The 16,174-nt window shown below is 37.6% G+C and overlaps 2 protein-coding genes and 1 non-coding gene across 4 annotated transcripts; 1 reads left to right on the top strand and 2 right to left on the bottom strand.

Annotated features, from left to right (window-relative positions):
* The first annotated feature begins 212 nt into the window (after positions 1–212).
* LOC110661638 (auxin-responsive protein IAA4) lies at positions 213–1,227 on the top strand. 2 transcript variants are annotated; one of them, XM_021820316.2, is made up of 4 exons: positions 213–411; positions 505–704; positions 803–899; positions 990–1,227. In XM_021820316.2, exons 1-4 carry the CDS (start codon positions 245–247, stop codon positions 1,039–1,041), a joined length of 516 nt encoding a protein of 171 aa, XP_021676008.1. In that variant the 5' UTR covers positions 213–244; the 3' UTR covers positions 1,042–1,227. The 2 variants fall into 2 exon arrangements, with proteins under 2 accessions (XP_021676008.1, XP_021676007.1); XM_021820315.2 differs by having other exon boundaries at positions 214–411; positions 499–704.
* A 1,824-nt stretch (positions 1,228–3,051) lies between these two features.
* LOC110661639 (chitinase 10) lies at positions 3,052–4,083 on the bottom strand. Its single transcript, XM_021820317.2, has 2 exons — positions 3,576–4,083; positions 3,052–3,496 (listed from the first exon to the last, which is right to left on the bottom strand). The coding sequence occupies exons 1-2, from the start codon at positions 4,034–4,036 to the stop codon at positions 3,127–3,129; spliced, it is 831 nt and encodes a 276-aa protein (XP_021676009.2). The 5' UTR covers positions 4,037–4,083; the 3' UTR covers positions 3,052–3,126.
* A 2,730-nt stretch (positions 4,084–6,813) lies between these two features.
* LOC131178197 (small nucleolar RNA R71) lies at positions 6,814–6,920 on the bottom strand. The gene has a single exon (XR_009147330.1). It is a non-coding gene; the product is annotated as a small nucleolar RNA R71 (small nucleolar RNA).
* Between the last annotated feature and the right edge of the window lie 9,254 nt (positions 6,921–16,174).

The following is a 16,174-nucleotide window of genomic DNA, read 5'->3' as shown; positions in this document are numbered from 1 at the left end:
TATATAATTAGTGACTTGGAAACAGCCACTGTATTTGCCATGCCCCATGAACCGCATTGAATCTAAGCTCCAACTAGAATCATGACAACCTCATTCGGCTCCTACTGGACACGTGCTGCTGTCGGGTCCTTGAGTTACACCAAGGAAAACCTGGACCCCACTTAATTCTTACACCATGATTTCACAATTCTATTTATAAAGTTGAACTTAAGGTGGCGGCTTCTGTGGATTTCACATCCCCAAAATGGGCAGAAGAGGGTCTGCTAGTTCTTCGTCTTCACTTGAAAGCAGCAACTATCCAGCTCTTTCAAGTAGGTCTTCTCTCTATCAGCATAATAGAGACCTTAGCACAGATCTTAGGCTTGGACTTAGCATTGCAACTTCTAGTCAAGGCAATCCTTCTACACCAAGGTACATAATTATTGAAGTATTACACACATTTAAATAATTCATGTATTTCTGCTTGTAGATTACTTATTTTTTGGCTGATTAATTCAGTGTTAGTGAGTCAGATTGGCCACCCATCAAGCCGTTTCTAAAGGAGACACTAGCAGCTGAAGAAAATGAGTGCAACAGTGCTACCTTCTTTGTCAAGGTTTACATGGAAGGCATTCCAATTGGCAGAAAACTCGACCTATTAGCCCATGATGGTTACCACAACTTAATAAGGACTCTTGATCATATGTTCAACACTACCATTATCTGTTAAGTAATTTTCTTGTTGGAATTCCTTTTATAGTAATTAACACTTCCTCTATAGAATTATAGTGATACAAGCTGAGCATTGTTTGATCCAAAGCAGGGGCTGAAATGGATGGTGAACATTCAGAACAGTACCATGTGTTGACATATGAAGACAAAGAAGGAGATTGGTTGATGGTTGGGGATGTACCATGGGAGTAAGTTTCACATCTTGTATATCTTTATAAAATCCCATCATTTTAAGCACAAATGGATTATTTATTTCTCATTAATTTGTTTGTTTATAGGATGTTCTTATCCTCAGTAAGGAGATTGAAGATCACAAGAGCAGATATATAACTCTGATCCTTTTGTAGTGTTTTTCATCCTTTATGAAGTGGCTTACTCGCTTTCGTTCTCAGCTGGGGATCATTGAAAATAAATAACTAGGCTGGAAGATGGTAGTGAAAATGTTTGAGAATCAAAGATGTACATTCCTATAAAAAGAAATGATAGAAAAAAAGAATTTTGCCATTTGCTTGTAAATTGCTTTCTCGAATTTTTTGTCATTGTATTGGAGAACAATTGCTCACATATTGCATACAATATTCGGATCCCCTGAATACAAGTAAATTGATGAACAATAGCCATTCTATGAGGAGATATTCCACCTACAACAATTTTGTGATGAAAGTACTATAAATCGACTCTGATTGGGAAATGAAATCTCCCTATCATAACTCTGAAAACTCCCACTGAGCTAAAGCTTGTTAAGTGCTATAACCTTTAGTGCATGTTTTGTGGAATTTTTTCATCTTATTGTGGAACTAAGGCTTAATTAATAGGGGCAACCATTTTCAGAGTTTCAAATTAGATGCTTGAAAAAGAAGTCCGATACTTTAGTTTCTTCAAGACTCAGACAGAAGGATAGAAATTGTGATGCAGCATGAAAGGAATTAGTCAAGTTTTCGAAAATGTTAATAATACCTCATTCGTGCGTTATCCTTATTTAATTTTTAATCATAGCCGCTTTATCAAGCTATCAGTGATTATTATTTTCTATGAAAATTCATTTTCAGAAGGGTTGTGGTTCACTCATAACCAAAATCAAGAAAGCATATGTTAAAGTTTCAGCTTGCATTGTATAGACCTTTCCTTGAAAGGAAAATGGAACATTGCAAGGAAAAGAAAAAAAAAGGAGTAACTTTTATTGGGAAGGTAATCACTCCACCACTGATGCTTTTTGACTGAGTTGATGTAAGAACACTTGAGTCTCTAATTTTTATGATTTTTGTTGAGAAATCCTGTGACAACCTTTTCTTATGCTCTGGATTTGGTTTCTTTTCTCAGACAAAGTAAGTAACTAAAGTGAAAAGTGGTTCCTTGATAAATTTCTTTGGGTGATTTCAAAGATTAATAATTTAATATGTAGCTCATAACTAAGTCTGGCCACGATTTGTCTTGACTTAAAATTAGACCAGTTTAATTTAAAATTAATCAGAATTGGATTTTTTTTTTCTTTCATTCTGAATTGAATTAAAATCGATAAGTTTGATTAAATTTAATTTTAAATTCAAATTAATTTTAAAAAAATTATTAAATTGGATTAAAAGCAGGCGAAATTGAAATCAGATCAAAAATACCTTAAAATCTGGTTCGGAGTCCTTGGTAACCGGGGTTTTTGCACGACTCGTACCCAGAGATTTCTATTTCTTGGCATTAGCTTATTATCATCGCAATCTAATCTTGTGCAGACGTGAACCCAAATCACTAGATATTTTGCATGGATCATGATTATTTTCAGATGAGTGTAAAATGGATTTTCTCAGTCCAATCTGTTGTTTTTATCTGTGAAGTCTGAATGTCAAAAAGGGTATATAGAAAGGGTCCAAGATAAAGAAAAAGCTAGGCATAGAGATTTCCAACCTCAAAAAAGGCTCGGTCCATAAAAATAACTACATATGTTACGAACATTACCAAGAATAAGTTAGGCCCATTCTTTTCCAATGCGTATTTATTATCAATTTAGAAAATAATTCATTGAATAAATTCTACAACGAGGTATTTATTCAAATTAGAAATACTTAGAAATCCAAGAATCCTATAAGACTTTAAAATAAATCAAAACAACCGATATTCAAATAATAATAATAATAATAATAATAATAATAATAATAATAATGGGTGATTGAATGGTGTCTGCCTCTTTCACTTGGACCCTTTCCTCTCATTATTTTTTAATGCACGTTCAAATCATAACAACCGATTACAATAAATTTTAAAATCTTGAAAACTAAGAGGGAATCATGGAGGTTCCGATTCAGACAAAGTACAAAATCCCATTAAGAATCTTTTGGTTGCAAAAACATATAATCAAAAGAAACAAATCACAGCAATATTCAATTGCACTATTATTGTACAAGTAAAGACAAAGTTTCTAACATGTCAGCTAAAAGGTTTCTGATTTTCGCAATCTAAGTTAGGGCCGGTACTAACATTAAACAAGCTAGCATATCTCTGAAAATATCCAATACGATCATGAACTCGGCTGTCATCAGGAATTCCACACTCAAGACCACCATTGATAATGTTGGTCACCAACCCAAATCCGGCTGTCCGATTGGCTTTGGCGTCAGCTTCTGTAGGGGTATATTTTCCTACCATGACATTGTGGCATGAGGGCTTGGGCTTCTGCTCAGTCATCCAAAACCAAAGAGCTGTTTTGAATGCAACTAAGGAGTTGTTAGATACTATTTCTGGATTCCTCAAGCCATCAAATCTCAAGGCGTTGCCTACTGGACCGTAGTTGAAATTCCTGCCATCAAACCATCACGTATAAGTTCTTTTTCTTGCATGAAGGTTACCATATATGTAATTAAGTAATGGAATATTACCATGATAGTTGAATGGGTCCTCTTCCATGGTAAGATTTACCAGGGTAACAAGGCCATTGAGTGTTGCTAGAGTCGCAGTAATTACTTGCCGGACTTACTTCCTCTTTGAAGCACAAACCCCATGCATATGGTCCATCAGGAGCAGTCTCCCACCCACCTGTGGTCTCATGGGATATTTGAGCAAGAAAAGCCGCAATCTCTCGTTTTCTTGTAGCTAGACATCCTGTAGTGCCAAATTTAGGGAAACGCTTCGATGCGTGAATGAAGGAATTGTACGTATAAAAATTCTTGGCAGGGCAAGCGCTGTCGTCCTTGTGTAGAAACATGGAATCAAAGAGGTCTTTACTAATAAGAGAAGAGACGGAGATGAATCTCCTAGCTTCAGCTTTATACGATGCAAATGAGAGGAGAGAAGAGCACAACAAGAATGAGAGTAGCAAGGCAAGAGAAGATGTTGTCATTCTGGTTAAAATGGGTTTTAGTTTTGTTCTGAAGTGGGAGTTAAGCAAGCCTTTCTGCTTATATAGGCAAGTTCGGAGATTTAAAAAATTGAATAAATCCATCTTTTCTTGACTAGGCAATACACATAGGAGTCGACTTGGCCATTGTGAAAGTGGAAATGTCGACATTAAGCACAATTACTACATTATATAATGGTGAGTAGACCTGGACACTAAGCACAATAAACATATCTTGGGTGTTTCTTTTATTCTTAAGCTTTATGTTGCCGGCTGTTAAACTTCAAATCAAATGTTAATTGGATACCAACCAATTACAAATTGAAGACTAACAGTGCCAATTTCAGTTCCAAACTCTCAGTTTGACCAGCTTTACGATTCAGATCAATTTTAATTCATTCCCAATCTAATTCACGGTTCGTCTGTGGGGTATGTGAGAAATATGCTGAGCTAGTGCTCCACGATGTGCTTGGACCCAGTCCTACATTTGCAACATTCTCCCAATGTAGAAAGCACAGATGGTCGGCGGAGTTTACTACTACCAAAGCCAAAGATAATTCGAGAACTGTTGATACATGCATTTTAGATCATCATTTAGATGTAATTTTTGTACATAATTTACCCTTGTTCATAGCCATTATTATAGATATTAGTATATATTTAGTCAATTTTGCAATTTTCACTTCTCTTAGTTTAATTTTTGGAATTTATTTGTTTTGTAGGTTAAATTTGGAGAAATTTGATGTATTTTGATCAGAGTAGCCATTTGGAGGAGATTAGAGTTGAATTGCAAAAATTTTTGAAGTTGAGTAAAAATGGCCGAGAGCGACATAACCTGCAGCACAACCGAGTTAGCTTATGTCGCAAGTTGTGTCGAGCGTCAGATATTCAGACCGAGAGCGACACAACCCGCGACATAACCGACCCAGCTTATGTCACTTTTACTGGAAATGGCTGACGTGGCATTTCCGTTACTCGACTTTTACCTCACTTTCTCCGAACCTTCCCTTTTACCCATTCTAGGGCAGACCCTTAGCCTATATAAAGTCTCATTTTATCATTTTCTTTCCATAGAGAGCAAGAGAGGCATTTTTGGCAAGATTAGAAAGAGAATGAGGGAAGCACGTTCTCCATTTTTCCAGCAGCCTGCAGAACTCGTTTTCTGCACTTTTCTGCAGCAGATTCTGCTGCATATTTCTGGGTTTTTCTACCCCTTAGCTTACATTTCCATTATTTCTTCATTTATACATTTGGGTTTGTCTTTAAACAATGATTTGTGAGTAGTTGATTGAGATTCTAGAGATGGGTTTGTAAATATTGATTTGTATTGTGGTTTTGAACTGATTTAACCATTTAAATGGGATTTGTTACATTTTGATTTATTGCTTGTGAGCTTGTTGCCTTGCTTGATGAATGGACCCTCATTAAGTTAAGCTTTAATCCTTAATAGATAGACTGAAAAGTGAATATTAGGGATAGATAATCTTGCAATAAACTTTATTTTCTTGGTGTTAGAGATAAGCTAAGAGGATTAAGGGGAACTTTCCAAAAATCAATTAGAGCTTTAAATGGGTTTTTGTTAGGTTTAAAATACCGTGAAAACAGAGTTTGATTTAATGAAAACCAATTTTGAAATGCTTGAAAAAGGTTTCAAAAATTTAAGAATTGATTTCCCTCAAAATTGCAACTCTCATGTGTTTGGCTAAATTAGGGATAAACCACATGCAAACAATATTGAAAAATCCAATCTCTAGAATCACTTTATTTTTTATTGAATTTAGATTTAATTCCTCTCAAATTTCATAAATAGAAATTTCAAATTAATTTTTGGTAATCTAGTTTAATTAATTTTAGTTAATTGTTTGATTTAGTTTTAATTCCTCAAATACCAATTTTAATTCCAAATTTCATTTTACTTCTTTAATTTTTGTCATTCTAATTAGCTTATACTTTTATTTCCAATTTAAGCACAATTCCCTGTGGGATCGATATCATTTTTTAAAACTATACTACTGTGACCCGTGCACTTGCGGACACACCGTATCAAGTTTTTGGCGCCGTTGCCGGGGAATTGTTTGTTTTTAAGTTGGATTTTAATTGTTTTAAGCTAATTAGAATTTTTATTTTCTTTTATTTTCACTATTGTTCCTTGTGTTTTTCAGGTACTTTTCTTGTTTATGAGACGATCGAAAAGCACAAGTGACACTGAATTGTTGTTCAACCCAGAAATTGAAAAATTCTGTCGAGCCAACAAAAAGGAATACAAAAGAAGAAAAGAAGCAGAAAAAGAAGAACAACAAAGATTTGAGCAAGAGGAGACAATTGAAAATATGGAGAATCAAAATAGAGCTATTGGTGGAAACAATGGAGGAAATGAGCAAAACGGGCAAAATGTAGTTGTTAATCAAAATGATCCTCAAAGAAGATCCATGTTAGATTATGCTTTTCCTAGATGTGCTGATGTGAGAGATAACAGACCTATCATTGGAGCTAATCAATTTGAGTTAAAGACTGGTCTCATTCAAATGGTTCAGAATTCACAATTTGGAGGTAGTCCACTTGAAAATCCTCATTCTCATTTGAAGAAATTTTTGATGATATGTGATACACAAAGGCAGCCTGGAGTTTCAGATGAAGTTATTCGGCTCACCTTATTTCCATTCTCTCTTCGGGATTCAGCATTGGAGTGGTATGACTCACTCCCACAAGCTATTATAGCTACTTGGGAGCAGCTATCTCAAGCTTTTATATCTCAGTTTTTCCCACTTGGGAAGACCACTCATTTGAGGAATTTGATGGTAGCTTTTAAACCAAGAGATGATGAAACTTTGTATGAATCTTAGATGAGATTTAAGGAGCTTGAAAGGCAATGTCCTCATCATGAAATACCGAAATGGATGATTATTCAGAATTTCTACACCAGAGTTACTCCAGCCATAAGAAACACAATTGATTCACAAGCAGGAGGAGATTTCATGAGAATGATAAGTGAAGAATGCTATGATCTATTAAAGAAGATTGCTCATAATACCCATTTGTGGGGAAATCCTAGAGCACTTGAGCCAAAGAAGGCTGGGATTTATGAACTTGACTCAGTTAGCTACATGAATGCAAGATTTGATCAGTTGACTCAGCTTCTTAGTGATTTTTGCACAAAGGCAACAACCTCAACTCCTACAACTATGCAACAAGTTGCCTTCACAGATGGAAGCCAAAGTTGTGGAGTTAATTACTCTTCTTATGGTGATGATTATTTGCAAGAACAAGCTGCTTATGCAGGAGGTCATCAACAGAAACCTATGGGAAATGCTTATTCTAATGTGAACAACTCAACATGGAGACCACAAGCAACTTTTGCTCAACAAGGCCAAAGCTCAAATTATCCTCATAACCAGCAGTTTATGCAGCAAAATAAGCCTCAATTTCAGCCCACAAGGCAGCCACAACCTGGATATCAAGCAAGAGCACAATAATCCCTTCCACCTCATGAACCGAAGCTAACCTAGGAAAGCATGATGGAGAAATTTTTTGCTGAACAAAGCAAGATGAATAGCAAATTGGAGGAAGAAATGCAACACAAGAGACAAACCATGGATCAATTACAAGTCCACAACCGCATGTTGGAGACTCAATTGGCACAACAAGCAAGCTCATCGAGAAGCAATTCCTATGGGAAACTACCTAGCCAACCACAAAACCCTCATGAACAATGTAAGGTTGTAACCTTGAGAAGTGGTAAAAAAGTTGGTCAAGAGAGTGAAAACAAGAGAGAAGAAAAAGAGAGCATAAAAGAAGAAAATTCAGTTGAGAGCAAGAAAAATGAAAAAGAAGAAGAAAGCAAAAGTGAGCAAGATGAAGGAGAGAAACCATATATCCCACCTGAACCTTACAAACCCACCCTTCCCTACCCTCAAAGATTCATCAAGCATAAGCTAGACAAACAATTTGGCAAATTCCTTGAAGTGCTAAAGAAGTTGTATATCAATGTGCCATTCACTGAGGCACTATCCCAAATGCCAAGTTATGCCAAGTTTTTGAAGGAGATTCTTTCCAACAAGAGAAGGCTAGAAGATTATGACACCATCAACTTGGGAGAGCAATGTAGTGCTATAATTCAGAAGAAGTTAGCTCCCAAACTCAAAGATCCGGGTGTGTTTTCCATTCCTTGTCATATTGGTGATAATTGTGTGGCAAATGCTTTATGTGACCTTGGAGCTAGTGTCAGCCTAATGCCTCTTTCAATTTATGAGAAGTTGAATATGGGAGATTTGAAGCCCACAAATATGTATCTTTTATTGGCTGACCGTTCAATTAAGTATCCAGAAGGCATTCTAGAAAATGTGCCTATCAAGGTTGGGAAATTCTACATTCCGGTGGACTTTGTCATTCTAGATATGGAAGAAGACACAAAAGTTCCTATCTTATTGGGAAGACCCTTTTTGGCAACAGCTGGTGCATTAATTGATGTAAAGGGTGAGAAATTGACACTTAGAGTGGGAGATGATCAAATGATATTCAACATCAATCCTGCCATGAAAAGGAAACATGAAGAAGTTGAGTCTTGTTTGCGGGTAGACATTATTGATGAGATTGTTCAAGAGCATTTCAGAAAAAGCTATCCACAAGACCCACTTGAAAATTGCTTAGTCCATGGTCGGAGTATTGATGATGACAATCTCAACATAGCTGCTTTTGCACAACACTTGGAGAGCTCTCCACCACATCCTGAAGCCACAATTTTTCAACTTGAAGGAGTACAAAATTTAGAGATTAAACAACCATCATTAAAGGTAGAGGATGCCCCAAAGGTAGATCTTAAACCTCTTCCTTCCAACCTCAGGTATGCTTTTCTTGGACCGAATGAAACATATCCTGTTATAATTAATGCATGTTTGACTGATATTGAGAATGAAAATTTGTTGAGAGTTTTGAGAGAATATAGAAGAGTTTTGGGTTATGCAATTGATGATATAAAGGGAATTAGTCCAACAGTTTGTATGCATAGGATTTTCCTTGAGCCAAATAGTAAACCTTCCATTGAACATCAAAGAAGATTGAATCCTACAATGAAGGATGTTTTGAAAAAGGAAATCCTAAAATTACTAGCTGCTGGAATTATTTACCCCATTTCTGACAGTGAGTGGGTGAGTCCTGTGCATGTTGTACCAAAAAAAGGTGGGGTGACAGTTGTTAAAAATGAGAATAATGAATTGATACCCACTAGAACTGTTACAGGTTGGAGAATGTGCATAGACTATAGGAAGTTGAACAATGCTACAAGAAAAGACCATTTTCCCCTTCCTTTTATGGATCAAATGTTAGAAAGATTAGCCAAGCATTCATTCTTTTGTTACTTAGATGGATATTCTGGTTTCTTTCAAATTCCAATCCATCTTGATGACCAAGAAAAAACTACCTTTACCTGTCCCTATGGCACCTTTGCATATCGAAGGATGTCATTCAGATTGTGTAATGCGCCTGGCACATTTCAAAGGTGCATGATGGCTATTTTTTCTGATTTTATTGAAGAAATTATGGAGGTCTTCATGGATGACTTTTCAGTTTATGGCACTAATTTTGATTCATGCTTGACTAATTTGTCTAAAATCTTGCAGAGATGTGCTGATAATGATTTGGTGTTGAATTGGGAGAAATGCCACTTTATGGTCCAAGAGGGGATCGTTTTAGGGCATTTGATCTCAAATAGGGGAATTGAAGTTGATAGAGCTAAAATAGAAATTATTGAAAAATGCCCTCCAACCATCACAAAGGAGTGGAGTTTCCTTGGACATGCCGGTTTTACTACGATTTATTCAGGATTTTTCTAAACTTGCTAAACCCTTAACAAATCTTTTGAATCATGATGTTAAATTTGATTTTAATCAAGATTGTATGGTTGCTTTTTGCAGGTTAAAGACGGCATTAACAACAGCTCCTATCATGCAACCCCCGGATTGGACTTTGCCATTCGAAATTATGTGTGATGCAAGCGAGTTTGTTGGAGCCGCCCTGGCCAAATAAAAGATAGAAAACCTTATGCCATTTACTATGCAAGTCGAACCCTTGATGAAGCTCAAGTTAATTATGCCACAACTGAAAAGGAGTTCCTTGCGGTAGTATTTGCACTCAATAAATTTCGTTCTTATTTGGTCAACTCAAAGGTAATAGTTTTCACTGATCATGCAGCAATAAGGTATTTAATAAGCAAGAAAGAGGCTAAATCTAGGTTGATTAGATGGATTTTATTACTTCAAGAATTTGATTTGGAAATAAGAGATAAAAAGGGTGTTGAAAATGTGGTGGCTGATCACCTTTCTAGGATAAAAACTGAAAATAAAGATGATGAAATTGTGCCAATTGATGAGTTTTTCATGAATGAGCAGTTGTATGTGTTGAATTCTGCACTTCCATGGTTTGCTGATATTGTGAACTTCTTGTCTTGTGGTGTCTTGCCACCTAATTTATCTTGGCAGCAAAAAAAAAGATTCTTGCATGATGTTAAATTTTATTCTTGGGAAGAACCTCTTTTGTTTAGAAGATGTAATGATGGAATAATTAGGAGATGTATACCAGAGGAAGAAATACATGATGTTATTTACCATTGTCATTCCTCTGAATATGGTGGTCATTTTAGTATCTCAAAAACTGTTGAAAAAGTCTTGACATCAGGTTTCTATTGGCCTAATATGTTTAAACACGTGAGAAATTTTGTAAGCAAGTGTGATAGGTGTCAAAGAGTAGGCAACATTTCCAAGAGAGATGAGATGCCCCAACAGTCCATATTAGATGTAACACCCCGAAATTTTAATTTTTATGAGTATTTTGGTATTTTAATTTTATTTAAATTTTAGGAATTTTTTTGAGATTTTTCGGATTTTAAAAATCGGGTTCGATTTTTCGAAAATATAAACTTTGATGATTTTTAAAAATTAATTTAAAGACCATGTGGCAAAACTAAAAATATATTTGGAGTCTACGTATTTTTCTGAGTTTTCTGAAATTTTTTCGGAATTTTTGGACCTCGTTTTCGGTCCCGAGGCAGAGTAAAAATTTAAAATTTTGTATTCTGAATCGAACCGGCCGAATCGAACCGGACCGGATCGGACCGGTCGAATCGGACCGGCCTTTTTCCTTCTTCCCTTTTTCTTCCCCGCGCGCGTCGTCCCTCTCCCTTTTCTCTCTCGTTTCTCTCTCCTCTCCACCCCGCCTGGTGGTCACCGCCACCTCAGCCAAGATCGGCCACTCACACCAGCCCAATGGCCGCCCGAGCCAAAAACGCGCAACGCCTCATGCGCGCGCGCTCAGCTTCCGGCCAATCCGCCGATCCGGCCACCAATTGGACCGGGTCTTGTATCCAAAATCATCTACTCAGCGAGAGCTTTCCATAGACACCAAGAACGCCGAAATCCATCAAGCGGATTGTCCGATTTTTGCTCGGGAAGATTTTAGCCCATTTCGACTTTTGGGCTAGATTTCTCGAAAACCGTGAATCCCACGAGAAAACCGAGGCCACCAAAGACGCTCCATTCGCCGAGAGCTTCGCAACGACATAAATTTTGAATTTTTCCGACACCGCTGGTGGGTCCCACGGAACCGCAGTTGTTTTTCCGAGCATTTAATGAGCTTAGAAAATTCTGAAAAATTTATGTACTAACCCCCGTGTTATGGGCTTCGTGTAGGTATCCTCGATTCGAGGAAATTCGACAGTTGACCGGGTCTGCGAAATTCCGGCCAGACAGACTCGTTATTGGAAAAGTCTCCGAATTGGATCGAGGTTTTGGCTAGCCCCCCATTTTCAGACGTCCCGAGCGCGTTCCCGAAGTCGGAATTGGCAAAGGTAAACCCGAACCTTGCTTTTTCGTAATTTTCTAGTGCTTAAATAGGATTAAAAATCCATAAAATATTCGTGGTAGCTTAGAAAATTATGATTCTTTTTGCAATAGCTTAATAATATTGCTAAGGACCGCGAGGCAAAGTTTTATAATTTTTAGAGCTTGTTTGGGCAGTTTTTGCAAAAATGATCAATAATAAGGACTAAATTGAAATTTTGCGTATTGTGATGGATGACTGATTTGATGGGCCCAGGAGGGGCTGTGTGATGTGATTGAGTTGTGGATATATGGATTGTGAGTATAGAAGTGTATTTTGAGCCCTTTTGCAGGTTGGGTAAGTCCTAGGTATAGGGGAGACTCTGCCGGATTTTCGGCACGACTTAGGACGTATTGGTCTTTTTCTTTGTTTGTATTGAGTCAAATTTATTAAATGATTGTAAATAAAAATTGTCAGGTGAGCCGGGACAGCCTTCTTCCTCCGCCCAGCCGCCTCAGTGACCACCGTCAAGTCTGTGAGTAGAATATTAATTTTAATTGTAATTTCGATATTATTATATGTTCAAGCATGCCCATGCATCACTTATATGCATATATTTATGTAGTTAAACTCTAGGCACGATTTATGTTGCATTCATATCGGTTTATGTGCCTTGGATGTTGTTGTGGTTTTTTTGAGCAGTGTTCGTGCGTTGGCGTGCGTGTGATGTGGTGTGGACTATGGATAAGACAGGCGATCACGGCTTGAGTAATTTGCTGGGACTCGATCCTTCGAGGGGTAGTCACGGCTTGAGTAATTCGCTGGGACCCTCGATTTGGTTATTAAGTGGAAGTCCGAGCTTGAGTAATTCGCTGGCACCAGGTTGGATTTAAGAGAGCTGTATAGGGGATCAGCTCCCATATGTTATGATTGATACTAAAGGGTGTGTGAGTGCTCCAAATTACCTTTTTGATGTTATGATGTGAAAATGTTGTTGATGTTGCATTTCACTCTACAGGGTGCATTAGTTCTAGATAGTTATAGAGATTATGGTTAAAATTGATATTTTACTCTCTGAGTCGAACGCTCACTCCTGTTCAATATTTTTTTCAGGCTACAGGAGGATTTTATTTTGGTTAACCTGCTTTTCTCCCTCGCAGGTCAATTATTACTGTTTGTATAAACTTGTTAAATCTTAGAATTTCCGCATGTGTTAGAAATGTTATTTGATTTTGGTCTGTAAACTAAATTATTATTTTGGGACCTGTAAACTTAATATGCTATGCATGTTTGATGGATTGGATGAGGGAGCTGAGCTCCCATTTATTATTATGTTGATGAGTATGTGGAGGGTGAGCTGAGCTCCCCAATTGACTATATATTGTGTTTACAGGTCGGGTGAGTCGAAAACTCCCCGTTGGTAAGTCCATTTTATGGCCGGACTCTGTCCGTTTGTTTTCTTGATATTGGGCCCAAATGGGCCTTAGAGTTGGGTTAATGAATAGTTAGGCTTACTACGGGCCTCGGGGGCTTTAGGCTGGCCCAGGTCCTAGTGCCGGTCCGGCCCATAGGTTGGGTCGTGACATTAGAAGTTGAATTATTTGATGTGTGGGGAATTGATTTCATGGGGCCATTTCCATCTTCTTATGGGAATAAATATATCTTGGTAGGGGTGGACTATGTATCTAAATGGGTAGAAGCTATTGCTACACCTACCAATGATGCAAAAGTTGTGGTGAAATTTCTGAAAAAATTTGTTTTGACCAGGTTTGGTGCCCCATGTGCCATAATCAGTGATGGTGGTAGCCATTTTTGCAATCACCAATTTGAAAAATTGATGAGAAAATATGGGGTAAAACATAGGATTGCCACACCATATCACCCTCAAACAAATGGCCAAGTATAAATCACAAATAGAGAAATCAAGCAAATCTTGAGAAAGCTCACAATAAGTCCAGAAAAGATTGGTCCCTTAAATTAGATGACACTCTTTGGGCATATAGAACAGCATTTAAAACCCCCATAGGAACTACACCTTATAGGTTAGTTTTTGGGAAATCATGCCATTTGCCCGTAGAGTTAGAACACAAAGCTTATTGGGCCATTAGAGCAATCAATTTTGATTTACAAGCTGCTGGACACAAAAGACTTTTGCAACTTGATGAATTAGATGAATTGAGACTTGATGCTTATGAAAATGCTAGGATCTATAAAGAAAGAACTAAAAAATGGCATGATAAGCATATCAAGAAAAAGGACTTTAAAGAAGGAGATTTGGTTCTCTTATTCAATTCAAGGTTAAAATTTTTTCCAGGAAAATTAAAATCAAGGTGGTCAGGTCCATTCAAAATTGTGAAAGTTTTACCTCATGGTGCTGTGGAAATTTTTGGTGAAAAATCTGGTAATTTCAAGGTAAATGAGCAAAGGTTGAGGCCCTATTCAGTTGGTGAGCCAATTGAGAAGATAGCAACTTGCTATCTTTCTCATTCTCCATAACATCTTGAGTGAGTATGGTCAAGCTAAAGACCTAAACTTAGCATTTTTGTGCATAACTCATAATTTTTCATTTATTCTTTATTTCTTTCATATAAATATTTGTTTTAAGTTTTTCTATACTCCTTATTCAGAGTTTAACATTGTTCTAATTTCCTTGTGCAGATGGGATGCAATGCATTGCAAGCAAATGAGCAATAAAAATTTTATTTTTAGCTTTAAATTTTTAGCTTTAAATTTTAGTTTTAAATTTGTTCACTTATAATTTTCATCTTTCTTTTGTTGAGTATTTGCTGGTAATTTTTGCTGGATTCATTGCCCTTTTGGTTAATTTCAAGAGAAAATTTTTCCAAATTTTGACATCTTGGATTAAAAGGAAAATTATTTGAATTTGGATGTGTGAATTGGTGCTTTGAAAAATTATTTTTTTATGAGAACTTGATGAACATGACAAATTGAACAATTAGAATTCATGTTTAATCATTCGAAATCTAATTTGTTTCAATTTTTTTTAGGTGCTATGAAATTCGGTCATTTTTGGGCAGCAGACTGCATAACTTGCGACATAACCGAGATAAAAACTTCCTTCACCGGAATGGGCCAGCAGTAAAACCCAAAAGCCCACACCCAAAAATTAAATCTAAAACCCAACCGATTAAAAAAAACCCAAAGCCTACACCCAAGCCCACAACCCAAAACCTAAAGCCCCTAACCCGATAACCCATAACCCTTCTCCCTCTCGACTCGCTCCCGACACAACCCTTCCCTCCCGCCGTAACCTTCATCTTCTCGCCGTAACCTTCAACTTCTTCCCATATTTCTTCCTTTTCCGATCACGTCCCTCCATTTCGCCATGTCCGACTCCCCATTATCCTTCGAAAACTCGCCTCCCCACTCCTCACAGCCGCCGCAGCCCCAAGGCACCCCACCCATGCACGCCAACCCATCGCCGGCCCATTCTGCTGACGCTCCGATCGCCACATTCAAAAAGAAAAAGGCGAAAAGTATTAAACCTCACAAATCAACGGGCGGCGTCAAGAGGAAGCGACCTGACCCGACCACACAACAACCCCCAATTCCGCCCCCAATGCCGACCGCACCTGCTGTCCGACATGGCATTCCGAAGTCAGCGGTTAAGCGCCCCGGTACATCTAAAGGTAACCTTGCATTCCCCTCCTCTTTGCCTACTGCTACACACTGGGTATTACCTACTGCCGACATGAAGAAAAATAAGGCAAGAGTTGTAGCCCGACAAATGGTTCAAACTCGGTATTTGGATGTGTCTACACTTAAATCCTTGAAGATTTATGATGAAATGCAGACTCTGTTAGATGCTTTAGGTTGGGTGCGATTTGCACATAAACAGGAACTGGTCTACCCCATTTTAGTGCAGGAATTTATGGCCTCCCTGTCCACTAATGAGCATAAAATTGCCTTGGACAATGACTTGACAATCCATTTTAGATGCCTTGGTCAAGATAGGGTGCTGTCTATGGATAATTTTCACCATATATTTGGCTTTCCACCTGATGGTCTGTTCAAAATACCTACTAGCCAATGGGACTATAATGCGTGTGAATTTTGGAAGCGAATTGCACCTTCAGCAGGTACCTTCAAACCAGGACACAGTAAGGCCTCCAAGATTGAGAATCATGCCTTGAGATTGCTTCAGCGACTAATTGCAAATACAATTTTAGGCAGAGGATCTAGTGTTGGCACAATGTCACAGTATGATCTCTTCTTTTTGTGGTGTGCAAAACTGGCAAAAAAGCTTCCCCTGGTTATTATTTCTGCTGCCATGTGATCCGCCAGACCACTAGGGGTACTGGTAATATTGTC

This window comes from Hevea brasiliensis, chromosome 2 (genome assembly GCF_030052815.1).
Source record: "Hevea brasiliensis isolate MT/VB/25A 57/8 chromosome 2, ASM3005281v1, whole genome shotgun sequence".
Lineage (NCBI taxonomy): Eukaryota > Viridiplantae > Streptophyta > Magnoliopsida > Malpighiales > Euphorbiaceae > Hevea > Hevea brasiliensis.
This window is presented reverse-complemented; position numbering and strand designations above follow the sequence as displayed.

Coding starts and splice junctions, on each gene's coding strand:
- LOC110661638 (XM_021820315.2), top strand. CDS start 245: ATGGGCAGAAGAGGGTCTGCTAGTTCTTCGTCTTCACTTGAAAGCAGC. Junction 412..498: donor GGCAATCCTTCTACACCAAG/GTACATAATTAT, acceptor TGATTAATTCAG/TGTTAGTGAGTCAGATTGGC. Junction 900..989: donor GTTGGGGATGTACCATGGGA/GTAAGTTTCACA, acceptor GTTTGTTTATAG/GATGTTCTTATCCTCAGTAA.
- LOC110661639 (XM_021820317.2), bottom strand. CDS start 4,036: ATGACAACATCTTCTCTTGCCTTGCTACTCTCATTCTTGTTGTGCTCT. Junction 3,497..3,575: donor GGACCCATTCAACTATCATG/GTAATATTCCAT, acceptor GTTTGATGGCAG/GAATTTCAACTACGGTCCAG.